Source organism: Pipistrellus hanaki, assembly GCF_964339955.1.
Source record: "Pipistrellus hanaki genome assembly, chromosome: 12".
In the NCBI taxonomy this organism is placed as follows: domain Eukaryota; kingdom Metazoa; phylum Chordata; class Mammalia; order Chiroptera; family Vespertilionidae; genus Pipistrellus; species Pipistrellus hanaki.
Window position 1 is genome coordinate 12504513 of NC_140514.1, and position 27379 is coordinate 12531891.

The 27379-nt window shown below is 51.2% G+C and overlaps 1 protein-coding gene across 1 annotated transcript in view; it reads left to right on the forward strand.

The window, feature by feature from the left end:
• The window catches only part of CAPN13 (calpain 13), a gene marked incomplete at its 5' end in the record, with an annotated part of 42087 nt that extends 26169 nt beyond the window's left edge, over positions 1–15918 (forward strand). Inside the window, 14 exons of the mRNA XM_084900208.1 lie at positions 86–231; positions 1438–1580; positions 2239–2250; positions 3695–3897; positions 4419–4455; positions 5021–5077; positions 7401–7458; positions 7556–7614; positions 8986–9054; positions 10830–10905; positions 11496–11624; positions 12892–12947; positions 13506–13563; positions 15711–15918. Coding sequence (XP_084756334.1) covers positions 86–231; positions 1438–1580; positions 2239–2250; positions 3695–3897; positions 4419–4455; positions 5021–5077; positions 7401–7458; positions 7556–7614; positions 8986–9054; positions 10830–10905; positions 11496–11624; positions 12892–12947; positions 13506–13532 — 1072 coding nt within the window. The 3' untranslated portion in view covers positions 13533–13563; positions 15711–15918. The remainder of the gene's footprint in view (positions 1–85; positions 232–1437; positions 1581–2238; positions 2251–3694; positions 3898–4418; positions 4456–5020; positions 5078–7400; positions 7459–7555; positions 7615–8985; positions 9055–10829; positions 10906–11495; positions 11625–12891; positions 12948–13505; positions 13564–15710) is intronic.
• Positions 15919–27379: the final 11461 nt, after the last annotated feature.

A 27379-nucleotide genomic window follows, 5' to 3' on the forward strand; every position in this document is an offset into this window, starting at 1 on the left:
AGCAAAGGTACAGGCAAGTGAGGGGAACCCCCACCCTGGGGACAAAACCACTGCTAAGTAGGTGACGTGTATCTACTTTTAACAGGATGTCATGTCGAGATTTCCAAGAGAACTTCTCCTGCCTGTTTATATGTAACCAGTTTCCAGTCAACCTGGACCTGGGACACACGTCCCATGAAAGATGGTCCCAAATGACGTTTAAGAACCGCATGACTCCAGAGGACACCACAGGTAGTAGTGACACTGGTCATGATCCTGGCAGACGGGATGCGGCCAGCCCTGGCCCCGTCCTGGTTTCAGGTCTCACTGGCTCTTGTTCTGACCCATCAGCCTGAAGTTGGACGGAGAGGAATTTGTCAGCCTAAAGGGACAGCAGTACTTCTCCCAGGGAAATGGGTGCTGGGGGGTGGGCAGGGGGATCTCAAATGTGTCTCCCTGACCTTCCACTCTCCTACTATCTCCCAGGAGCAGAATAGATCCATTTCCAGGACATTGGGCGGGGGGGGGGGGGGGGGGGGGGGGGGGGGGGCTGGGTTGAACTCTGTCCTTGCCATGTACTGGCTTTGTGACTCGGAATGTTGCTGGTCTCTGTCCTCCACCGCCCCTCCTGTGGACAGTGGGATTGGGAATTCCTGTCTGGTCCTAGACACCACAAGCATCACCCAGATGAAAGGGCAAACATTCCTGCCCCAGTCAGCGTGTCCTGCCTCAGGCGCTGATGCCAGAGGAAGCCCTCGGAGTCCGCCTCCGGGCTCCTGAGATAAATCATGTTGGCTGTGACCCTGGGAGCGTCACCTACTCTCACTGTACCTCCCACTCCCCACGCGTGGTTGAGTGGAACACCTCCGTGTGAGGGTGACCCTGAGTGTGCTTACATAGCCTGCGTAAGACAGGCTGTGAAACAATGTGTGTGTGTGTGTCTGTGTGTGTGTGTGTGGGGGGGGCCATGTGTGTATGAATAAGTGTATACATGCGTGTGTATATGAGTGTGTATGTGTGTGTATGTGTATGTGTGTCTGTGTGTGTGTGTCTGTGTGTGTGAGTGTGTGAGGGTGGGTGTACACCTAGACATGTGCATTCCTTCTCCTTAGCACTTTCCTGTCTTGAGTAGTTTCCTGAATGACCCTCCCCCACCCAGAGTGTCCCTCTTTCAACCTCCAGGCTCTTCACTCTGCTGGTCTCATCCCTATAGTTTAAGAAATGTTTTCACCAAGTGGTGAATGTCTTCCTCCTCCTTGTTTTTAAAAGGAGACTGAGGCTCACAAAATAAAGAAGCTCTTTTCACAACTTTGGACTCTGGGGCCCACACCCGAGGTTCTAACCACGCCCAGGGCTCTCTGAACTCGCTGTGTCTCCCCTCTGCCCCACCCTCCACCCCCCACAGTCCCAGGGGCCAGGAGCTGAGCTGAACTCCAGCCCCAGCTCTTTCTCTTGCAGAAGGACTTCAGAGGGACACACAGTACATCTTCTCTGTGCCGGAGAGCGTGGGAGGCAGCAATGTCGTTGTGTCTTTCAACATCATGCCACAACATGTAAAGGCAGAAGATGAGAAATTTCCACTAAACTTCCAGGTGTTCAAGGTAAGGCCGCCTGCTTCAGGGTTTGTCCTTTCAAGACATTCGTGTCCACTTGGGAGGAGTGGGGAGGAGAGGGACGTGAGAGCAGCCAAGTAGGCTAGGAGATGTCACTAAACCACAGCCTCAGAGATACACCCCAAAGGGGCTATGGAGTTCATCTGGTCCAGCTCTGAACTTGCAGGAACACTTAACACAGAGAGGAGATTAGACTGACCAGGTTTACAATGGGACACACCCACCCATGCCAGCATTTCCTGGTGTGCTGCGGCTCTCATGCTTGTTGCTGAAACTGTGGTCCAGGTCTGTCTTACCTCCAGGCCCTATCAATGTCTCGCTTTTCCTCCCAACTTTGTCATCATTGCTGACAAATGATGAATAACCACATCTGGCTGAGCTGACAAAGGGCAAGCCTCCTCCTCTCAGTTCCCTTCTCCCCTCCTTCATGTCCTTCCCCTTCCTGCTCCCCACAGTGGGTTCGCTTTCCTTTCCCACAGCTCCCCTCGGGCAGTGTGCCGCAGTCCCCACTCATCCCTGGGTGTGCCAGGCACCCCGTGGACCACACGGAGAGAAGGAATGCAGGGCCCTGAGCTGGGCTGCTGGGATCTGCTTGCTCTTGGGTATTGAACCGGGTTTCTGAATCTGCCTTTCTTCTTCCCCACAGGTGGACCCTCAGGTATGGCTCACTACCGCCCTCACTGGGCTTCTCAGAGACCTCTGTTGTTGACTGTCGGTCAAGTGTTATGGACTGACACCCATGGACCAAGAGCCCTCGCAGGCCCCCACAGTCACACTTCTTGCTGCCATTGAGCAAGTCGGTTCTGCAGGAACGAGGGTCCAGTGGAGGGAGGAGGGCAGGAGAGCAGGGAAGCAGGGAAAACCTTATCTTCTACATTGCAGGGGACATGATATTCAAGTGTGGGTATATGTGTGCATGCACACACACAGGACAGTGCTGGCTCTTCAGAAGAACTAAGCTCATCATTGCTTTTGCCAGGAGGGCGCAAGCAAGTCAGGCTCCCAACCCGCTGAGGCTACTGGGCATGTCAACAGCATCACTTTGGAGATTCCATCCAAACCCTGGTGCATTCCTGGACAGCTGCCTGTCTCCCATCTCATCTTGTAGCACAGCCCTGTTTCCACCCCCTGAAAAGAAAGAAAGAAAAGAAAAAAAACCTCTCCCCTTCTCCCTGTTTTTCCCCAAGGCGGATCTCACAAATAATCATGTCAGGCAGCGTAACCATTCTAAATGGAATGCCCATGCTCGACTGTACTGGGGAAAATTTATTTAGTAAGGGGTTTTTATTGTGTAATATGTATGTGACATCTGGTAATGGGAACTGCATTATATTTATTGTTTTATCTCTAAGAAAATATTGAAATAAAAGGAAAATGATCAGGGCCTATTATTTTCCAATGAAAAAACATTTCAGGGCTCTGCTAGGAAGAGGAAATGGAGGAAGTGCAGGGAGCCCCACTCTGGCTATCCAGAGAGAGTTTCACAGAAGGTACAGAGCAGAGGGGTCTGAGGGCTCCCGGAGGAACCCAGTGTTAAAAGAGTCTCACTGGTTCCCATGAAATTCTTCAGAGAGGTAAACCCAGAATCCAGGATGCTGTTAGATTCAATGAGATAAAACCACTTGCCATTTTTCTTTGCATTCATTATAGTGTTAACATCTACTCTGAGTGGCCAGATTATGATGATCTCTGAACGCATAATAATCTGGCCACTCAGTGTAGACTGACCACAGAGTTGGGATTTTAAAATAAGGTTTTTCCATGTAGAAGAACTGCATTGTGGGTAGTTGGAAAGAAGCAGAGGACTAATTTGCCAGAGGCTGGGAGCCACTATCTCCTGGTCCCTTGACATATCAAGATTTGCAAGCTTTCCCTTATACATAAGTACACTGAGTGGTCAGATGATTATGCGTTCAGAGATTATAGTAATCTGGCCTCTCGGTGTATATTAAATAACGGTTTAAACCCTCTTGCATTTTGACGGTTTGGCCAAGTACCGTATCTCTTGGTTAGTGGAGAGGCGTCTGGAAGGTGGAGGGTCTCCCTGGTGGCTGGGATGCAAACCCACCGGGGCTTTCTCACCATCCCCGTGTTTCCTCTAGTTTCAGCACTTCCAGGAGAGACTGCCATCCACCTTTTTCTCCCGATTCAGAAGCGCTGACAAGGGCATCGTGACTAAAACCAAATACAACCTCACAAAGTGCTTCACACTGCGCCCAGGGACCTATGTGGCGGTCGCGTCCACACACAGAGAAGCAGTTGAGTTCTTGCTTCGAATCTTCCTGAAAATGCCAGACCCTGACCGGTAAGAACCTCTGGGGTTCCAACTACAAATTCTACCCAATGCCATTAAAACTCATTGTGGAGGGTCTTCAATGCCATGACAATGGTCCAGACGGGTCAGCAAGTGTGCACCCTGATGGGCAGCTCACCCCCTTCTGGACCCAAGGCAGACATCCCCGCAATCATGGCAGTCTTCACAGTGGAGCATGGACGGCGCCTTCTCAGTCCAGGATGCCCAGCAGCCACTGGGCTACCAGTCGTAGTCGGAACTTGAGGTGAAGCTTATCTGCCATCCTGGCAACGAGGGTTACTGTCCATGTGTATCTTGCTAAAGGAACCTCTTTCTACATAGTTAAGGACCAGGTGACCCAAAAGACTGGACATATGGTCATGATGGTTATTGTCTACCAACTGTCAGAGCCGCCCACTTCACAGTCTGCTGTGTCTAGGACACTCCACTTAGTCCCTGGGTGCCCTTCATGGGCAATGCCCCTTTGAACAGTGAGCAGGCATCCTAGTCACACTGTCCCCCTGATTTTCTAGGAACCTGGGCAGCGGTTTCAACCTCAGAGCACTGCAGGTGGGTGTGCAGGAAGGTGGCTGGTAGGTCTCATTGGCCACATTCCATCTCCAAAAGCTTCTGTCTTCTTCCTTCTTGCCTCACCACTGATCAATGAAAACAGACATTATAATGGGATGACGATGGCGCAAAGGGGCAGGGCAGAAGGGAGAAGGCCAGGCCTCCAAGGCCAGGCTGGACCCAACCATCTTCTTTCCACCAACTTCCATTTTCCCATTCCCCTAGAGCTGTGGTTGGCAAACTGCAGCTCGCGAGCCACATGCGGCTCTTTGGCTCCTTGAGTGTGGTTCTTCCACAAAATACCACGGCCTGGGCGAGTCTATTTTGAAGAGGTGGCATTAGAAGAAGTTTAAGTTTGAAAAATTTGGCTCTCCAAAGAAATTCCAATTGTTGTTCCGTTGATAATTGGTTCTGTTGACTAATGAGTTTGCCAACCACTGCTCTAAAGGTTTCACCTGATTACTAGATGAAACCTCTGTTCCAGATTTAGGTGGGGGATTCTTGTGCCAGACAGGTGCCTTCCTTTTCCAAAAATTTGATGTGGGCTATTTTCCCTTTGATCCAGGCAAGTCTTCCAGAAAATGGCTCCCAACAAAGCATTTTCTACAAATACGCCCAACAGGTATAGTACTCAGCATGGGGACAGGGGATGGAGGGATCAAAGGGAAGGAAATCTGTCCCAGGCTTTTATCAGGACACAGAGAGGAAAAGTAACTTCCTGGGTTATTTCATCAGCCTCCTTCTCTGGCCATCTCCACAACTGACCTGGCTACCAAACTCTGGAGAGAAATGACGTCCCGCCCGGGTGACATCTGGGATGGCATGTAGAGCTTTTTAAATCTGTAAACAAGCAGTTGGCAGCGTCCCTTGAAATCTTTCCTTCTCCTGCTCTGCCAGCTCCCACCAACCTTGGCATCATTCCTCCCGGGAGATAGCCAGCTGCAGAAATCACCAACAGAACTCTTCCTGCCAAGCAAGCCACCTATGTACACAGGGGATTTTCTTAATGGTTTTATAAACCGTTATAAAGAACTCCTTGACTTGTCAGGATAAAAACAGCTGCCAAGGGCTCTACACGATGGGCTTTTTATCATTAATAATCATGTTGGGTGGAAAGTGATACAGATGATCGTGTGCTTGGTGCCAGCCCTGGGCCAGGCAGAGGCCAAGGACAGGATGGAGGCCAGACATTCAGGCTGCTGGGGCAGTGATGGCCAGGAGGCAGCCCAAAGGGAAATGATTCAGGAGCCTGGGCTCAGAGGAAAACTCAAGAAGTAAAAAATGTGGCTGGCATGTAGGGTACAGGTTGCAAAGAGCAGCCCAGTATGGACCTCCTTGAAATTAATATGGGCCCAGGATTTAGGTCCATATCTGTGCTGATTCAAAAGGCTCTTGACCTAATACAGTCTGTAAGGTCCTGAAGGTAGGGATAGAATTATATGCATTCCTTGTCCCCAAGATCTATCACTGCCTTTGGCACAGAGAAGGTAGGTGCTCAATCAATTTGCACTGAATTAAGAGAGATTAGCTTCCCCTAGAGCAGATGCCCAAGCTAAGGTCACTGCCCCAAGGTGGTCAGCAGGACTAGGTACCTGAGACCAAACTCACCTTCATGGGTGAGTGGCAAATCCTCAACGTGGATTATGCACCTGCGCATCTGAAATAAAAGTGATAAATTGTGAGATGATAAATGGTACGGATTCCCTAATTAGGACTTTTCTAAACAACAACCAAATGTCTCTCAGGAAGGGAGACCTGCAAGAGGGAGATAGGATGCATGTGTCAAAGCTGCTCATCTTCTCGTTGGTTGGAGTTCCTCACCAACATGTCAACTGCTCTGCAAAGCAAGATACCATGTTTCCTTTGAGGAAAAAAACTCAGTTGATGGGGGGGGAGGGGGGGCGGGGCACACCAAAAGGACTTCCCTGAGCCATGAGACGTTGGAGGAATGACCTAAGGGCCAATTTCAGACACTGGCAGAATTTCTGGGGGCATCATGAGGGGTCATCCTTCTAGCTAAAGTACAGGCTGCAGGATTGTTCTTGCTTTTAGTTCAGTGTGATGAGGCCAATCCTGGGGACAGCATGTCATCTATGGGGTACTGGTTCTCAGAAGACCCTAAGGAGGCACCTTCTCCCACCTGACCTGGCCCCACTCTGCAAAGCCACCTGCTGGAGGCCTCACTCCAACTCCTTCCCCATGTCAATTCTTTGCCAGGGTGTTAAGGTCCCATCAGCCCCTCAGCTTTGACCAGACTGATGTAAGAAATGGCCACATGTAGAGCAGCTCTTCTCTGTAAAATCATCATGGAAGACACTGCCCAAACAGCCATTCAGTGTCCCTAATAGAAAACTGAATTCCGTTAACGCCTCCAGAAGTTCATTCCAGGAAATGTTTCTCTCCCCTTAACCTCAATTGCTTCCCCCTTTCTGCATCAGCGTCTGGGAAGACTAGCATTAAGTAATGGGTTCAATTAGAGCAGCTTCTCTTAGCTTAGGTTCCCAGCATTTTAATCTCCTCTTACTCCCCACACTCAATCCCACACATGTGCATTCAATAGTTATATTTTCTTAGTCTCTTTCTGGAAGCAGATGGGGAAACATACCTACGGGGCTGAATTGATTCCTTCAGCAATACTTCTCCTGAGGGACTCCCAAGTGCAAAGCATGGTGGGGAGGAAGCAAACACTGCTTTCAATCCAATCCAGTGAAGAGATAAACGCAAGGTACCCACACAATGTGTCAACTGTCAGGAGTAATCAGCACTACAGGGGTTCCGGGGAGGGAGTTATTACCGTGGCCCGGAGCCATCAGGAGGGCTTCCTGACAAGGGTGAGCTGGGCACTGGGTGGGAACTGTGGTTAGCAATCTGAGTGCTTTGCAGAGCCTGGCAGATGTGTGCCTCAGCTCCTGGGCACCCGATAATTCCTCCCTTGTTTGGACCAGGGACTAGGCATTGATGCCGCCCAGCTTCAGAGACTTCTCAACCAGGAATTCCTGAAAGGTAAGGACCTGCCGTATCCAACGTCACCCCCATTGCCCAGCCAGCCCAATGTCATACCCTCCCTGACCCTTCAGTCCCTCCTGTTCTGCCCCCTCAGGACCTCCAGCAGACACCTTCTCTTTGGATGAGTGCCGGAGCATCGTGGCGCTGATGGATGTATCCTTTGCAGTCATCTTCCATCTGCTCTGTGGGCCTCCCAAGGAATCTAATGAGGGTGCTACAGAACCTTTTCTCTCAGTATTTTCTCTGCTTCTTGGTTCTGAGAGCTCACCAAAGGACCTGGGTTTCTGTGGATTCTAGTCTAACCTTCTAACTCTCCAAAATACTGGAAACTGTAGTGCCCTAGCTAGTTTGGCTCAGCGGATAGAGTGTCAGCTTGCGGACTGAAGGGTCCCAGGTTCAATTCTGGTCAAGGGCACATGCCAGGGTTGTGGGCTCAGTCCCCAGTAGCGGGTGTGCAGGAGGCAGCCAATCAATGAGTCTCATCATTGATGTTTCTATCTCTCTATCCCTCTCCCTTGTCTCTAAAATCAATAAAAATATATTTTTTAAAAATAGCTGCAGCAACAATGACAATAGTTACCATCTATCAAGCAGCTATAGAAGCACTGAAACTAGTGGAGAAATCCTCAGTCTATACAGCAGTTGGACCCCAGTGGCAGATGGGAGATAGGGTCGGCCATCCGGTGACTTGTCCAGTTTCCATAGTCATGTGGCAGAGCAGGGCATCAAACCCAGGTCTTCTGCCTCCCATTCTGGCTTCTTTCTCTGATGAGCCATGTGGGCCTGTTCCCTGGCAGACAGGAAAGACTAGCTTCCTATGTGCATAGTCCCTGGCACGGTCCCTTCAGGGTGGGCGATCTCCTGGGAAGAAGACAGACATTGCTCTTTCACTCCTAACAGGACTTGATTGGGAATTAGGAAGTCGTCACTGTCAAACAAGAGGGCTTCTTGATGAAATCATAAATCAGGCCCTGGGTCTGCCAGCAGACGAATCAAAAAAGCTATAGCAGTCCCTCAGCCTGGGGCAGGTAGCCCTCACCTCCCCTGCAAAGCAGACGGGTCTTTTCTACCCTCCCTTCTTCTCACACTCCAGGCCCTCCGAGATCCATTCTTTTCTTCTCATCAGCTCTCATGAGACCCATCGTATGGAATGGCTAGGGCTAGCTTTAATATGTCCATTCGCATGCACACCTGACACACATTCACCTCTCATGCTATTTCGGGAGTTGCCATGACCCCCTTAAGCTCCTCCCCACTCAACTGGTGAAGGCTATGGTTGGGGCTCTCTGAATGCAAGAGATGTTGGCCTCCCCTTTCTCGGGCTTTCTTTTCCTTCCAATTCTCCATCTCCCCTGGGTACATCAATCCAAGCCAGGTCCCTTCCAGACACAGCAGGAGCCAGCTGGCATGAGGCCCTGTCCCATCCATGTCACTAGTTGAAGGATGGAGGGCTTGTTGGCGGGACCTGCGGCCCCTCCGCACAGTGTGTTAACAGTGGACTGGTTAACTCTTAACTCCCGGCAGCTGAAAGTGAACGGGCAGCTCGACCAGGAGGAGTTCTCCAGGCTGTGGAGCCGACTCGTCTGCTGCCAGGTACCGGCGTGTTTGCTTTTAACGAACACTCTTGCTCCATTCTGTGTAGCAGATATTAATGGGCACTTTCTCCTGCACCTGGGTTGAGGGGTGCAAAGAAAAGGAGCCTCACCAGGCCTCAAGGAGAACTCCCATTGTGTTTGGGGAGACGTACAGGCACCACCAAAGGCAGTGCCCGATGGAGTGGCAGGGTGAGGAATGCTCTTGGAGGGTGGAGGAGAAAGGAGTCACCATGGAGTGTAGCTAAACCACCAGCTAGCCTTGCCCCACATCCATCACCCTGCTCACGGCCACACCCACAGGCTGCCAGTTCACCTCCTCCCCTGCACCCTCACGTGCTGGAAGGTACATCAAAACCAAAACGTGTGTGGCCACCCCAGTGCTCAGGACAAACTCTAACCTCCTCGGAGCTGTGCACGAGACCCTCTGAGTTACGGCCCTCCTTTAGGGTCCAGGAGAGGCCCTTCCACTCCCCCATGCACCCCAACTAGGAGACTGCTTGCTCTTCCTCCCTACACTCCCAGCCTGGCCAGCACCCACCCAACCTGGGAGACTAGTTCATACACACCATCCCTGTGGGGCCTCCCCGGGGGGTATTGCCCACCCCCAAGGCCCTATGAGTTCTCCCCTCAGCTTTTAACACTTGAACTCGCAGCAGGAAACTATGGCTGTCCCAGGTTATCACCTGATCCCTGACTTGGGTCATTTGGGGGTTCCCACAGGCACTACAGTGGCTGATATGCCCCCCATTAGATTGTGGGGTCCTCCAGGGCTGGGGCTCCCTCATAGCCATCTTCCTTCCCATCTGCCTTCCTTAGTGTCTAGAACACAGTAAGTGCTCAAAGTGCTAAACAAATGACCAAACTATGAATTACTGAGTGAGTGAGGGGATGAATACCTCTCTGAGAACACTCTACACTTGGTGGATATACTCACCAACAAAGCCAGGTAAGGCCAGAAAGGGTGTGTAAGCTGCTATCTCATACTGACTGTCTCCTGACGTCGGCCTCAGACACACCAGCGGGAGTCCCACGGCCTGCATGCTTAGCTCAAAGCGGTCTCTCCCCTGCCTGGGCGTGCTTCCTCACCTCTGGAGCACAAGGACAATCAGGGTTAGTGTGCAAATCGGGGAGAGGCAGGGCTGTGCTGGGAGAGGGAGAGCCCCCTGTAGAGGTTGAGGCGTTGGGGTTGCTATGGCCTGGGACTATGCTTAGTTCTGGACACAGGGAGCCCCAGCCCTGGAGGACCCCACAATCTAATGGGTAGGGGGGGCCATATCAGCCACTGCAGTGCCTGTGAGAACCCTCACTATGCACAGAGCACTCTCCGGACACTTTATAGGTATCTGTGCAGTTACTCCCTTGGGTCTGTGCTGCAGATGGGGAGGCAGCTGGGAAGATCCAGTAACCTGCCCAAGGCACACACGGGGCTGTAAACCAGTCTGTGCTCTTCACCACCCTGTGCAGACTCTTTCCCGAGCTCTCCAGCTGCCCTGAAGGCAACAAGCTGCCTGAGTGTCAGGAGCCCAGTGCAGGGTGAGGGAGAGGAGAGAGCAGGATGGGAGAGGGGGTTGCGGAAGAAGAGAAGCCCCCAACCCCGCAGTGAGAGGTCAGAGTGGGCTCCTCCTCGTCTCCCGCTGGGTGCCCTGCCTGCCTCTGAGCTGAGCCTCCAGGGAGGGAAAAGGGGTTTGCTTGCGGCACCTCCTTCTGCCAGGACGTCCTCTGCACCATGGGCACTGGGACTCACACAGGCTCCTGGCTTCTTTTCGGTGTCAGAGCGTTTTCCAGAACGCCCAGAGGAATGCAGGCGTTTTCCTGAGCTCGGATTTGTGGGGGGCCATAAGGGATACAGGTAAAGCAGGGGACCCTTTGATGATGGAGGGTGGCAGCGTGTGGGGAGTGGGGCGGGGGTACACCCCTCATGGGCTGCAGCAAGGCTGGTGCAGCGGAGCGGGCAGTCCTGTGGCTCCTCCTCCCCTGGTTTACACCGGCCTCTGGGCCTCCAGCTCTGGGCTCAGACTCTGATTCCTCTGCCTGAGTTCTCACGGGCCAGTCAGTGTTGCTGGCCACCTTCTCCCGGCCCAGCTCTAACTGTGGGAGAGTAAGCCACATGATTGAAACCCTACCACCAAGCCGCCCTCTGGGACTCTTATTCTTGGCGTCGCGGTTAAACACCCACAGGCAGGCTTCTGCGCTCCACAGAGGGTTTGGCGCTAAATGAAATCAATGGCATCTCTGCTTTAAGGAGACAGGGCTTCCAGTCCTGGGCTAACGATGCAGCTCTGCAGGAGAGCCTCGTAGTTGGGCACGGACTTGTACTCATGCCAGCTCATTCGATGGTCTCCATGACTCTGAAACTGGGAAGGGCAGAAATTGCCACCTCCAAGGTGCCATGTGGGGACAGGCTCGCACAAAGGTTAAGTCAGGAAACCTGTGGCCCAGATTTCCTTGCAGGGATCTCCGTCAGCAGCGAGCTGCTGGATCTCATGGCCCTCAGGTACAGCGACAGCGCCGGCAGGGTCAGCTTCCCCAGCCTGGTCTGCTTCCTGATGCGGCTGGAAGCCATGGCAAGTAAGTGTCCCCTGGGGACCTTCTGGAGACCTTCACAGTGACGGAAGCACAGGAGAGGACCAGGGGTGAACTCCTGCCCCAGCCTGGGCAGTGGGTGGCCTGGAGTCCTGCCCCAGGAGCTGTTGCCTCAAGAGACAGAGCCAACGCTAGCCTGCATAGTGGTGTCATCGGCTTGTGTCCCCAGCCTCCCTTCTGCACCGTTTTCTCCCCAGGAGATTCCCTTATCCCGGGGCTCTCATCTCCTCGTCACCCTATTTACTCCGTGCTTCTTCTAGGGCCAAGCTGAATACTGGGTCCCTCTCCAGATTGTGTTTATAGTTTAAGCCTGCTCTGTAGTCATGCGGCGAATGACTTGGTCTCTGCAGGAGGAATTGCACACGCCAGCAAATAGCTGGGGACAGGAGGTCTTTCCCCAGGACTCAGAAACCCAGCTATGTAGGCCGGAGGTTTGACACTTTTTAGCAGCATACCCCTTTGCTGTAAATGAAATCTTATGTGAAAGCCCAAGCTACAAAATAGCTCAAAATGGTCCTGCTGAGGTTGAGGTAGCAGTGGCATATGGCCTCGGCTCTAATCCTTACACCGCCCTGCCTCATGGCATCACTGTAAACCCTACTCCTCTGAGCTATACGATTCATGTTAAGATGGTGAGAACAGCCCTAGCCGATTTGGCTCAGTGGTTAGAGTGTAGGCCCACGGACTGAAGGGTCCCGGGTTTGATTTCAGTCAAGGCAAGAACCTCGGTTACAGGCTCAATCTCCGGCCCCAGTTGGCGTGCGTGCAGGAGGCAACCAATTGATGTGTCTCTCTCACATTGATGGTTCTCCCTCTCTGTCTCTACCCCTGCCTTCCACTCCCTCTAAAAGTCCTCCAGTGAGGATCATCCAAAAAAATAAAAAGATGGTGAGAACAGAGCCCTGGGAGGGTAAACAAAAAGCCTGAGGCAAAAACCTGTTCCAGAGAGTTGTCAGTTGGATGAGGGAGGTTCCCCAAATGATGCCCCTGAAATACTTCCAAAGAAAGGCCCACACTGCCCCACGGCCAAGTGCGGAGATGCATAGTGCAGGGAGACAGAGAGGGAAAGAGGCATTGGGCTGGAGCAGCCAGGACAGTTTCGAAGACTTGAACCCGAGCTGTCCCTGGAAAGAGAAGAGAAGGGGAGGCGAAGCATCCCTGTGGAGCGGGAGAGAGTGTCTCTGGCTTCACACACAATCGCCGCATTTGCTTTTATACGGGCCTGTCCTGATTCCTCTCCTCTCTACCCTAGAGACTTTCCACAAGCTCTCCGACGATGGAAAAGGACTCTACCTGACAGAAGTGGAGGTGAGCCGTCTTGCCCTCCCAGAGACAGGACCAGCCCAGCCCTCCTCTCCTCCCCAGATGCCAGGGGCATTTTTCTCCCTGAGGATATCGAACAGGCTGTCAGAGGCCAGCCAAGCTGCCGGCCCCCCTGCCTCCAATTACCACCTTTATATATTGCTGGCTGCCAAGGCTGCTTTAGGAGCTTGGCAGACAGATTTTATTTTTTTCCGATAGCTTAATAAAGCAGAAGATTATGTGGAAGTCATAAATCCAAGCGGGAACTGAAGCACACCTGCTGGGCTCACTGTACATTAAACTTCCTCCCATTGAGTTTTAGAAAGAGCCTCCTGGCCCGGCCAGCTGGTCGACCTCATCTACCCTCCCACTGCCTGGCAGTGCAGGGAGTAGCAGGAAATATGCTGTGACAGGGGCCAGACCTCCTGTGTGGGTTGGAATTAGCCAGAAAGGGCTGGTAAGACTAGACTGAGATTTTTCAAGGGCGGAGGGTACCATTTGCCCTGATCTATGTTAAGCTCCTGAGTGTAAAGACTGGTTGTAATGAAAATGTTTATTTCATAGTGGATGAACTTGGTCATGTACAACTGAAGCAAGGAGTAGAGCAGACCCCAGAGTCCAGGTAAGACATGGCAGCTTTAGAATCATTTCTTCTTGGGGCCCAATTCCCCTTCTCCTGCACACAAGACCTTCTCCCTGGAAGCAGCCTCCTAGAGGTGAAGGAGCCCTTATTTGTGTGAGCCAAGGGGGACCTGAGCTTTCAAGTGTTGCAGATTTCATCCAAGTCATGGAGACCAGTGGGCATTCATGAAAGAGAATGGCCCAAAAGTCATGAGTGAGGGATTTAGAATCTGTTTTAAAATCAACTTACTTTTTATTGAGATATGATTGATAGTTAACATTGTGTTAGTGTAGGTTTTTAACAATGATTTAATATATGTACATATTGTGAAATAATCACCGTAATAAGTTTAGTTAACAACTGTCACCACTCAAAGTTACAAATATTTTTGTTATGATGAGAACTTTTATGATTTGCTCTCTTAGCAACTTTCAAATATACTAAATGTTGCCAAAACCGGTTTGGCCCAGTGGTAGAGCGTCGGTCTGGGGACTGGAAGGTCCCAGGTTCGATTCCGGTCAAGGGCATGTACATTGGTTGCAGGCACATCCCCGGTAGGGGGTGTGCAAGAGGCAGCTGGTTGATGTTTCTCTTTCATCGACGTTTCTAGCTCTCTATCCCTCTCTCCTCCTCTCTGTAAAAAAATCAATAAAATATATTTTTAAAAAACAAAAAACAAATATACTAAATGTTGTTAACTATAGTCACCACACTGTACATCCCGGGACTTATTTATCTTAGAACTGGAAATTTATATCTTTTGATCACATTCACCCATTTTGCCCACCCCAATTCCCACCTCTGAAAACAACCAATCTGTTCTCTGTATCTATGAGTTTGGTTTGGTTTTGTGTTTGGGTGGGGTTTTTGTTTTGTTTTAGATTTATAAGTGAAATCATATGGTATTTTTGTCTTTCTCTGTCTGACTTATTTTATTTAGCATAATGCCCTCAGTGTCCATCTCTGTTGTTGCAAATGGCAGGACTGCCTTCTTTTTTATGGCTGAGTAATATTCCATTGTATATATATATATATATATATATATATATATATATATATATATACACACACCACATTTTCTTTATCCATTCATCCATTGATGGACACTTGAATTGTTCCCATATCTTGGCAATTATAAATAATGCTTCAGTGAACATGGGGTACAGATATCTTTTTAAATGGTTGTTTTTGTTTCCTTCAGATAAATATCCAAAAGTAGAATTGCTGGATCATATGGTAATTCTAGCTTTAATTTTGCAGGGAACCTCCATACTGTTTTCCATAGTGGCTGCAATCACTCATCAATTTACATTTCCACCAACAATGCACAAGAATTTCCTTTTCCCCACATTCTCTACAACATTTATCTCTTGTCTTTTTTATAATAGCGATTCCAATAGGCAGGTGTGAGTTGATATCTTATTGTGGTTTTTATTGGCATTTTCCTGATGCTTAGTCATGTTGAGCAACTTTTCGTGTACCCATTGGCCAATTGTATGTTTTCTTTGGGGAAATATCTATTCAGCTTTTCTGTCCATTTTTAAATCAACTGCTTATTTTTTTCTACTGAGTTATATGAGTTCTTTATATATTTTTATATTAACCCCTTATCAGATATATGACTTGCAAATATTTTCTCCTGTTCAGTAGGTTTGCCTTTTCATTTTTTGTTGATTTCTTTTGCCTGCACAGAAGCTTTTTACTTTGATGTAGTCTCTCATTTATTTTTCCTTTTGTTGCTTTTGCAATGAATCAAACAACTCATCGTCAAGACCAATGTCAAAAGGATTATTCCATATATTTTCTTCTAGGAGTTTTATAGTTTAAGGTCTTATGTTCAAGTCTTTACTCTATTTTGAGTTGATTTTTGTGTGTGGTATAAAATAGGGGTCTGGTTTGATTTTAGAATTCTTAGCTGAAGTTCCGATGAGGAAAGGCAATCACTCGTCACAGCAAACATTAATATGAGGAGCCACAGAAATGATCAGACCTCGGGGAAGTGAAAGTTGGCTCCAGCTCCACTGCCTCACTCTGTAGCTTTGGCTGCATCACAGGCATCTGAAGGCATCTGCATCTATTTCTCTAGCTTGAGTGCGCTGAAGAATTAACACCCATGTAACATTGTCTTCTACATTTTTACTTTTCAGAGAACTGACCTACAGATACACAGTCTACATCCCACCCTACTATAGCAGAAGCCCCTGCAGAACCTGATAGAATACAGTAGGCCCTCGGTTGCCTCGGAGATCCGTTCGTACAGCGCGACGTAATGCGATTTTCGTAGGAACATAACCTACATAAGCACCTATGTCACTCATCTGGAGCACATACACAGCAGTAATAAAATGAAACAGTAAAAAAAAAAAAAAAAAAAAAAAAAAAAAATTAAAGAAAGATAACAATTCCAGCCCTAACGGGTTTGACTCAGTGAAAGGTCCCAGGTTCAATTCTGGTCAAGGGCATGTACCTTGGTTGCAGGCACATCCCCAGTGGGAGGTGTGCAGGAGGAAGCTGATCAATGTTTCTCTCTCATCGATGTTTCTAACACTTTATCCCTCTCCCTTCCTCTCTGTAAAAAAACAAACAAACAAAAAACAATAAAATATATATTTTAAAAAGATAACAATTCCTGACCTTTACTTGTGGTAAATAAATAATAAAGCACATACCTATGTACATACATCGAAAAGAAGGAACTTTTTTAAATAAATAAATGGGAGATAGTAACATAACCACAAAATAAGATACGTCAAGTCTGATGCAACCCGAGGACTGTCTGTATTCCGGAACCGGGGAGCTCAATATTTTGTGTTTCTATTGTTGGACACCTTCAGGTGGTAGGTTTTCTTTAACTAGAGGTGACTTCCCTGGAATTTTCTATCCATGCTTCAAGCTCTACTCTCTGGACCACTAAAATAGACTTGGACATGCCAGACCTTTAAATACTTCACTGCCTAACCCAAAGCCTCTCTTCTTTCATTGTCTCTGATGGTTCTTATCTGGGACCTTTCGGTGACCATTCTCTATATGCCAATGTTCCTTTGGCGTGTAGTCTCCTAGGCAGAAGACCTGTGATCAGCACATTCTGGGGTCCTATTTGTAAACAGCACTTATTTAATCTCCCAATCATGTACCTTGAAATTAAGACACTGACATGGTCTCTCTAAAGAAAAAATATTTTAGCATAAACATTTCCTGATGAATACCTGGTGCCTCCTAATGAACACAAGCCAACAAACATTGCAGAGATTCAAGTTAATTAGACTCAACTATATTTTTCTGAATTCCCCTCTCAATCCTTTTTAAAAATAGAACACTTGATCATTTCCAATTTGCATGATTTCCAGTATCAGGATTGACTCTTCAATTGTATCTTTAAGCTAATTTTGCATGTAGGACCTAAAGCTTGAACTTTTAAAATAACTGAACTCTCATTATCCTTTCTCCATAAAGGGTCTCAACTTCCTCTGTCAGAAGGAAGTGTGATATACTAAGTTGCATGGTTACGTGTGTTTCAGTCTCTTTCAGAAATGCCTTCCATTAGTCATGTTGTGGAAGTTCCCCTCTATTGGTAGTCCGCTGAGTCAACGCACTTTAAATTACCTGCTGATGTCTGTGTTCCCGCCACAATGTAAGGCGGGGCATACCTTCTCTGTGGCTATCGTGTTAGCATGCAGCAAAGTGCCTGGCATAGAAAAACCCTTCAGTAACCATTTCCCAAATGACTGGAAGGAATTCTCCCTTTTGTCCCGATCCCAACTTCGGTAAATATCATCTTAAACCCAAGTCTTCCTGCTATTTTAGCTGTTCCTCTATCTTCTTCCCCATTTGGATTACTGTGTAGCAGACAGTTAACAATATCTTGTTATAATCTCTAATACATCATGGTCAATATTCTTTCAGAATGGCTATTGTCTAACTGGTGATCTTCTTACCCCTTTAAACTCTGCTTTCCTAAGTCCAGGGCACCTTTTAACTCTGTCCAGCATTCCTTTACTTTGATGCTAGAGAGTCAAAGTTGCTTTCTTCCAGGATTTTCATCACACCCAGGTTAGGAAAGAGATGTCCTCCGTTGGCCAGCATTCAGTCCAGAGCGTTCCCTCTCCTCCCTCATCTGGTCTTCTATGTGATGAAGCAGCCACTGGAACATGGGAAGGCCTTGTCCGATGAGCTTCTGCCCAGAGCCTGGGGCGTTGAAGGCCCTCAACAGTCTACTTTCCTCAAGGTCACTCCCTACAAGCTGTGTCAACAAGCTTCAGTCTGCCCTTGGACTCTCCGGGCAAGCTATGGTGTCCACCACTGTGAGCCCACTCTGTCTCCCTCCTTCGGCCATCCGCTGCCTCTGCCTTGGTAAGCGAGGAGGGAGAACTGTGCATCCTGACAACGCCTCTTCCTCCCCTCCCGTCAGGTCTGTTTCTTTTCAACAAAGCGTGCACCTCCAGGGCCTTGCGTGAACAATGTTTATGTGAAAAATCTTCAGAGCTATCAAGTTCATACTTTTTAAAAAATGACTCAGAAAATACTCAGAGCATCTATATATGGTCTTTGGACATTTGAGATGATGTTGATTTTAATTAGTTTCCATCTAGAGGTTTATTACACTGCAAGTCACACCTGCTGATAGTTTGCCCAACTAATGTCATGTACATTCATGTGGATCTTCTGTCAATGTCGCAGTACGGTGTCTTATTCTAACGACGTTAGTAGCTGTAACAGCTTCCCAGCTTCCCACTACGCAGAAATAAGGTGTGGGTGCAACGTGACAGCTTCTGCTACTCTGCAGGAAGGCAAAATGTGGCAGCAGTAGCCTCGACCCTGCCGAATTACCCACAACCCAGCAACGTTGTCACTGGAGTGAGCTCGCTTCTATCCTAGTAAACTAAGGTGACCAGACATCCCGCTTTTGGCGGGACAGCCCCAATTTTCAACAATTTGTCCCGCGTCCCACGGCGTTTATTGGGACTTTTTAAAACACCGCAGGACACGAGACAAATTGTTAAAAATTGGGACTGTCCCGCCAAAAGCGGGACGTCTGGTCACCTTATAGTAAACCCGTCTGTTCAGACCAACGAAGTGCTTTTCGAGAGCTGGGAGTCTGGACTCGTCCCTTTGGTGTGAAAACTCCCTACCTCCTTTGGCAGACCAACACCTGTGGGTGAGCAGGTACCTTTCAAAGCCATGGTGTCCAGCTTCCGTAGCTGGATTTTAAAGAGAAATGTATCCACCTCGGACAATGACACAGACCCTCCAAGGGCATGAACCAAGAAGGAGCAAGTTGGAATCCAGGAAAAAGGAGATCCAGCTATCCAAGGACCAGAGCTAGGCAGCTGAACAAGAGAGCAAGAGGCCGGCGAGGAGCAGGACCAGGGGCCCTTGGGGTGCGGGGGAGGAACCAGCATTTCTCTCTGACCTCAGCATCATCGTGGGGAAATGGTGTTCCGATAGATTTTAAAATTCGGCTGGAGAGCTTAGAAGAATTATTGGGATAATAACGTAGTCTAAGCGGATTTTTAAAATGAGGTCATTATTAATTCCTGGAAGAACAAAGAATTATAGAAGAAAAGTACCACGATCCCAGAGTATTTCTTCACTCAGCAGCCAACAGAACATATATAATTGTAATAAAGCAAAAATGGGGTATTGATCTCACAAAAAATGTGCCATAAATCTATTGGAGAATGTAGGGAGCGGAGGTGCAGGTATGCAGGTGGGCGAGGAGCACTCCAGCCCCGTCTTCCATCATCAGTCCATGGGCATCTCATTAATAAGCCAGGGTTAACCACGGAGCACATTATTGAGAAACATGAGGTGGGCATCAGAAGAAAGAGTTTGGAGAGAGGAATTCGGGGTAGGGATGGAACGGGGGCTGAGTCTTTCCTTCATGCCTTATAATCCTAGCTGTGTGTTTCACTTAAGTACTGGGGCTGGATTTTTATGAAAAATAAGTCAGCCAACTGTCACATAGTCTGAGACTCAAGAGAAGAAGAGAGAGAGAGGAGTCTGGCTGCTTTGCCACATGGCAAAATTGTAGAAGAAATGTTTATACAGGAATGTCGTTTTAATCCAAGAAATGTAGCCATAGAGGGCAGAGCCCGCAGATCACATCGGAGCTCAGCTGGAACAGAGGGTAGAGCTGCCTTTGCTCTCAGCCCTTCCAGCCCATTGGTGGGGTGGGGGTTGGGGACATCTCTGCTCCCCAACTTCTCTCCATTTTGCTGCAGACACTCGGTGCTAAGTAAGCTGCGGTTTGCACTCAGACGGGCAGAGTAGGTGGTAGGTGCCTCCAGGGATCTCTGAAGAATGAGATGCTGACATTCCCATCCACTGGGGAGCCCTGGGTATTATGGGGCTGGTCCAGCCTTACCTGCAGGTGATACGTGTGCTCCCCCTGCTGGTGGTCCTGAGCAGTGTTCGTGGGAATGGGGCTGTGTGTCTGCAGCCACTCAACAGAAGGAAAAGCTCTCCTCTCCCTGGGCTCCTGTGTTTGAGCAGCTGTGTCTTCCTCCAGGACAGACTCCCAGTGATTGGTCAAGACCCTGCCCTCATTCCAACGGGCCGAGCTGCCCCTGGGATGGTGAAGCGAATGGCATCTGCCCTCTGGCGATGCAGTCACAGCTGCCTTCCAGGAGCTGGGCTGGGTCCTCCACTGGGTTCGGCTTGGTAGCCCCGAGGTCACAGAGCAGGTCACCTGAGAGTTTGGGGACACCAGCCGGGAACCCTCTGGACAATGAAGTAAACATTCTGTTCTGTTCTGTTCTGGGAAAGGCGGGGAGAAGCTGCGCCTCGGTCCCTCCCACCAGTCCACACATTTCTTAGAAAAGCCAGAATGAGCCAGTTGCCTACCCACAGGCTGCTGTGGGAGACCCGGGACCAATCCACTGGGTGTTAGCTGAGTAATCATACTCTCCAGTGTCTGAATCCGGAGTGTTTCACAGCCAAATGGCAAAATGAAACATGATTCCCGTAAAGGTCTCGGACTCCATGGCGGGTAGGGTCTTCATTCTGGATGGAAAACACATTTGGGGAAGGAGAAACCCAGCCAGTGAGGTGGGCACCTCCCTCCCTCTTTTTCCCTCATGTTGTCATCATGTCTCTCCCCGAGATCATGGCCCATAGAGTGCAAAGCGGTTCCAGCCAGTGAGCAGGCCAGAGCCCACCCGGGAGAATCTGCGGTTAGAGAACTCATCCCTGGAAGCGTCTCCCCCGCGGGAACCCTCGCAGTTCTGTGTGTCAGAAGGGCAGGAGGGCAGGGCCTTTCTTAGTGTGACCAGACGCGCCCCCTCCCCCAGGTGGCAGTGGAGTCATTTCTGGCAGGACTCGGAGATGAGCCTCACCTACTGCCCAGGTATGTAGTCCTCCACACACCATTCCCGCACACTCCGCAGCTCCGACCGCACACCACCCCGGGCTCCTTCCGGGCCTGCCTGGGCCCTGAAGACAAGGAGGGCAGAACCTACAGACCTGGGTCAGCTGTCCGCAGCCCAGGGGTCCGTGCTCCCCTCGGTGCCAGCAGGGGATGGACGCAGAGCAGGGTCCTCCTGCCCAGGGCTGAGGTCAGGAGCAGGTGCTTTGGTGACTGAACAGTGGAAGCGCTCTGGGCACCGGTGGACGGAATGCCTAATGGATTCAAGCTTGCGGCTGCAATGTCCAGAGACCCCACCCACCCCGCCCCGCCCTAGCCACACCACTGCCTGGGACATCTTCCAGATGGCTCCCGCCCAGCTCCCAGCTCCCTCCTCCCCCCTCCCCTTCTTCCCGGCTCCCAAAGAACGGGTGTCCTGGTTGATTTTTACCTCCAAACAAGCTAATTAAGCAATAATCCTCGAAGAATCCATCACTCTGACAACTCGGTGATGAACCATCCCCCAGCCGAGCCAAAAGTGCTTAATATCCCAGCAGAACGGTCAATAATGAGCAGAGCAGCAGCTGCAAACGGGTGATGGCTGTATCTGCGAAGACAGATGCAGAATGGCCGTGGGCCCTCCCTTACAGCCGGTAGAGGGCAGTGGGGAGGAAGGTGGGCTGGCTTCAGGCTGCACAGGCTGTGAGGTCTCTAACCAGATTCTAGATCATTCTTTCTGAGAGAACATCTAAGGTTATGAACAACTCTGGACCAGGACAGAAGGGCCATATGACAGGGCACAGAGACATCCTTCCCCAACTTCAATAGCCGTGTCACCTCTATAGCTGCTGCAGTGAGAGGAGGGACGGGCTAGACCATACGATGACTGCCTTTAAGAGATCAACTTCAAGCCCAGACATTGCATCTCTTTCTTTTCCACGTGTAGACTGTTATCTTAAACACCCCCGTTCCTTAAGATTTACTTCCTTCAGTGCTAGGAAAATACTAGTAGTCCCTTACACCAGGCAGGAGGTGACCAAACACTGCCCTCTGGTGGTCACAGTGGTTGCAGCTTTGAAGTGTCCACCTTCCAAAGGTTCCTTCCACTCAAGCATCCAGTGGGCCCATAGGGGGCACTCCAGCTGCCCCGCAGAGCATGCCCCCTCAGAGCTGCCCTGGCTGGGAACTACCCCGTCAGCTATCTGACTGTCTCTGCCTGAATTCTGGACTCATTTCTGCTGTTTTACATAAAGAGTGGGTGGCGTTGACTGATGCTCCGCACAAAGGGGAGAGAAACTGATCCCCCGGCTGTGCCACCCTGACTTTGTCATTGATGTGCCCTGGCAGCTTACGTTTTTGAGAGTATCCAATTGTGTTCAGCCACAAAGATAAGAAGATAGCATCTAGTCAGTGCTCTGTGGGTGTAAGGAGAATGCATGACAGCACCTATGGAGGGTGAAGATAGGGAGCTTGGAGCCCTGGGGCCTCAGGTTCAAGTCCCCGCTCTGCCTCCATCCTGTGGGGTGTGGCCGGGAATGGCCTTCTCTTTCTGGGCCTCCTTCTTCACTAAAGTGGAGGAGCTGGACTTGAAGATCTCTGAGGTCCTTGCCAGGTCACACACTTGGAGATCCAGGTCCTGAGGATTCGAACCCACAGTCATGATCAAGGGGCAGCAACTCGCCAGGAAAGGAGCCCCTAGCCAAGCAGCAACAAGCAGCTCTGACTGGGAACCACACTACTCTCCTCCCTCCCTCAGCCTGGGCGTTGCTGCTCCTTTTACGAGGAGGAGGCCGGTGACCATGGGAATGCAAAGCCCCTTCACTCACCCAAGTTGACCCTTGGCATTGACATTGCCTGGGGAAGGTGGGATCAGGCCACAGTGCAGCTGCAGAGGGTGATGAGACGGTGACACCTAGTGGCCACTTCTGTTTATCACAGCTTCTAGCACTTGCCGGTATCCCATGCTCCCCATGGCAACGTGGGCAGCATGAACCGCCCCATGAGGAATGCAGAGCCTTGGGTTGTAGTCTCAGCCTTCCAGCTGCCTCTCTCTCTGACCTTCGTTCCTTCAAATAGGAGTTTGGCCCTTACGTCCTCCCCTTGCGATCGCCCTGTTCTCTGTCTCTCTGCCGTGGCTCATGTTGAACACTGTAGTCAGGGGTCCTAGGACCTAGGCCACGTGCTGGGCTGGATATCCCGGCCAGGATGCTGGGGCACACAGCTCACGTGGGCTTCCCGATTCCTGCCACACATCGGCCTGTGCATGGCCGTGAGAGGGGACCACATAGCTTCGTTGGATGGGGGTGTTTCATGCCAGGGCCTGCCGCCATCCCGGCTCCAGGTGCTGCGATGGAGAGGGTAGCAGAACCAGCCAGAAGGAAGCCTCACGGAGTAGCTTTGTGATCATTTGGCTTCACCCACACTGGGTACCAGAATCTTTCCCTGTTGGTGGGGTCCATGGGGTCACTGTTCCCAGCACCACTTCTTGGCCTTCTCCTTGGAGAGACTCACCGGGAGGCAGATGCTCTGTGGATGCTCTCGGGGAGGCATTCCCCAGCGAGACCCCTGGGAGAGCTTGGTGAACACAGGCTGCCGGGCCTACCTCACAGCTTCTAGATGAGCAGACTTGGGCGGGAGTGGGAGGGCTGGAATCTGCATTGAACAAGCTCCCCAGGAGTCCAAGGGTGAGGAGTGGAGAATGAGGACTGCCTGGCCTGGGATGGGGGAGGGGTGCTTCAGGCTAACAAGTGACTCTCCGCCCCAGCACCCCGTGGAAAGGTCAGTATTGATACCTGGTTTCTGAAATGAAAATCAAACAGGGCGCATGGGTCTGCTTCATGGGTGATGCGGTGGTAATGGCTCCACAGGCGGAATTGATTCCTATGTGTGATGGGAGGATGGGCTCTGGGGCTCGGCCCCCTTGCCTGGCAGCCCCTTAGGCATATGCTCTGGACAGAAGGTATTTCAGACTAGAGTGTGCGTGCCAGAGGGAATCCCTGCTGGCTCGGCAACAAGGGCCACCGGCTTCCAAGTGCCCACTACAGGCCAGGAACTGTGCCCCGCTGTCTCCAATCCTTACTGCCTCTTGCAAGGATGAGCTCCACAGCTATCACATGAGGAAACTGCAGGCCTTGCCCAAGGCCACATGGATTCAAGGAGCAGCGTGGGCATTCAGGGGCAGGTGGGTCTCTGTCCACAGGCCACGTGGCAGGGGGGGAACCAGCTCCTGGCTCAGGCCACTGCCAGAGGAGGACCAGGCCGGTCCCTCGAAGGGCTGACCATTTGCTGCCCTGGGTGGCTGGGTCAGTACAGTACGGCAGGAGGGGCAGAACCTGGGCCAGGAGGCCCCGGAAGTGCCTCAGACCAGACTCCTCCCTCCCTTCTTTCTCTGAACGCACTGCTGAGTGACGACTGGGAACCCAGCGATCTCTGGTGTGAGTTTTCACACAGGCAGGTTAAACGCCCTGGGAGGAATGTGAAACACACGCTCTCTGAGCATAAGGATGAAAGGAAGAGTTCCCTTGATCGCGGTTCCCAGGGCCTTCCTCCCAGGCTCCGCCCTTCGGACCACGTGCCTGTGCCCGCCTTCGCGGGGGCAGGGGGTTTGCGTGGAAAGTGCTCCGATAACTCGGAAGAAGACTTCAGGGCTGGGACCTTGTCCTCAGTCTCTGCCCAGAGCCGGTCCAGGACAAACAGGGTGTTCCCTGATTCCCCTTGAGCCTCCCCGTCGTCCTCGGGTCCTCCCTACCAGGCCCCACCCCGTGAGCGAGTTCCCTGTTCTCTGGGGAAGCAGTGATGCCCACACAAACAGGAGCTTAACTCCAAACAGAAGAGGTTCCAATCTTAGCTCTGCTGTTTCCTTGCTGTGTGGCCTCGGGGGGGCGGTCACTTAACATCTCTGAACCTTCCTGTCTCTGTTTGGCGGGAAGATTAAATCTTGACCTAACGTGGTTGTTGTAAGGATGGAGAAATAATGACCCGAGTCATGTCTCTGGACACATAATAGCAGTACCTCCTTATTTAATACGGGATATGAGTTATCTCCTCTGTAAGTGAAGTAATCCATGTAAAGTAGTGTTTCTCAAACTTTTGACATATGTGTACCCCTTCTATAATTTTCGTAACGCTGAGTACCCCTCGTACTCATGAGAACGTAGAATTAGGCACAGCTAAGCACGGTGCAGTGCATATCCCCACCGAACTCCGGTGCAATGCGTACCCTCACCAAACTCTTCCCGTACCCCTGGGGGTGCGCGTACTGCACTTTGGGAAACACTGCTAAAGTGTTAGGACTGTGCCTTGGTGAAAACTCCACATCCAATAGCTGTTATCTTCCTAGTCGAGTATCAGCCTCTTGAGTCCGTTTCATTTCCTCCCTCTGACCACGAGGTGGCAGCATGGGGCCATGGACCCGAGCCCTCTCTCCAGGTGGTCACCCCCCAGAGTGCTTGATGGCAGGCTTTGGAGGACAATAACCACAAAGAGCTGCTTATTGAGCTCTCACCACATGATGTGCATGGGGAGCCCGGACAGACACATGGTAAAGACTGCAGGAGGAGGGGCAGCCTTCCCCCTGGGCCAGGAAGGAGTGAGGGCTCAGGCAGGAGGGCAGATAACGGGCAGAGCCAGGAATCAGACCAGTCCCCCTGCCTGGCCCGCACCTGCCCTGAGTGGGGGCCTCCTGGTGGTTCCAGACCTTCCCTTGGCAGAAAAGACAGTGGGTGCCGAAACCGGTTTGGCTCAGTATAGGGGTGTCGAACTCAATCAGAGAAGGGGCCAAAATCTAAAATCCAGCCTAAATCGCGGGCTGAATGGTTTACTGAACAGTCATAAACTGACAATGTCATTAACTGACAGCGGAGTGCAGTGATGACAGCGCGGTGCGGGCCACATTGCAAGGCCTGGCGGGCTGGATTTGGCCCGCGGGCCTTGTGTTTGACATATGTGGGATAGAGCGTCGGTCTGCGGACTGAAGGGTCCTGGGTTCAATTCCGGTCAAGGGCATGTACCTTGGTTGCGGGCACATCCTCAGTAGGGGGTGTACAGGAGGCAGCTGGTCGATGATTCTTTCTCATCGATGTTTCTAGCTCTCTATCCCTCTCTCTTCCTCTCTGTAAAAAAATCAATAAAATATATATATTAAAAAAAAATAAGAAGAAAGAAAAGACAGTGGGGGGGGGGGGCAGGAAGGAAGGCACTAGAAACCAGGGCCCGGACCCTCAGGGAAGGTGCCCTCCCCACGCAGCCTTGCTTCCAGGGAGTGCCCATCAGTCAAGGCCCCGCTGCCCTGGGGCTCAGCCTGGGCTCTCTATGGGAACTGGGAACCCCAGGGAGGCACGCACCCCCTGGCTCCTCTCTGCCTCACCTGACAGGACCCCTTCAGTCTCCCAGGTAACTTCGCCGCTGAAGCTGCAGTGGCTTGTGGGAAACTGCCTCTGAATCGCAGCTAAGCCAGCCTTGCCCGAACCCCTTCAGCAACTGTCTTTTCGGCTGGGTGGCTTCTAAGCCCTGGGGACCCACATGCTCCTGGGGAGACACCCGTGCAGACGTGTCCTGCTGGGCCCCTCAGCCAGCAGCGCTGAGCCAGAGGCCTGAGACCACCAGCTCCTCCCTCTCAGCATCTGCCTTCTTTTCTCCCCGCCGGGAGTCTCACTAGACAGCAGCCACGGAGCCCAGTCCCCCCACCCCTCCACCCGAGGGACCCTCAGAGAGGCGCCCTTGTTGGAAGTTAGGGCCTCTGTTTCCTCCTGTCTCCAGGGGGCAGAACTAGCCCTGCCTCACAGCGGTGCTGTGGAGGGGTTGCTAAGGTGCAGAGTGAGAGAGCTGGAAGCAGACTGGAATCTACAAAGGAGCCACAGTCACCCGGAGTGTCTCCCTGCTCCCTTCTCCGTGGTCACGCTGGGTGCTCACAGGGAGATTGAGGACAGGCCGGAGGACCCTCTGGGTCCAGGGCGGGATCCGTGCTTTGAGAAGTGCATCAAGCTCCTTCTCCCTGCACCCCTTGTGGGCAAATGAACCCACCTTTGGGGGAAGAGCCGCCAAGCATGTGGTCCCAAGAGGGCACAGGAGGAGGAGCTGGGGCCAGGGAAGGGTGAGCGAGTCAGGGTCAGTGAGCCTTCTGCCTGTGGAGACACAGGGACGCTCCCCTGCACCCCCCGCCCCCCTCAGGCCACACCAAGGAGCACTAACACCATGGTGAGGGGAGGATGGAGAGCAGGAAGCACGTTCCCTCTGAGATACAGGCCTAGAGGGAAGCCCCGAAGTGAGGGCTCATGGAGATGTCAGGCCGCCCGGATGGATCTGTACATTTCGTGCAACTGCGGTAAAACTCCCTGCAAAACGCTTCGTAGAAATGGACGGTGCCGGTGGGAACGTGGACCCAGGAAGGCAGAGGAACGCCGACGGCCAAACCCACTGCGAAGAACAAAAAGAGCAGGAGCGGAGGGACTGGTCTCAGCACTCCGCGGGCTCACT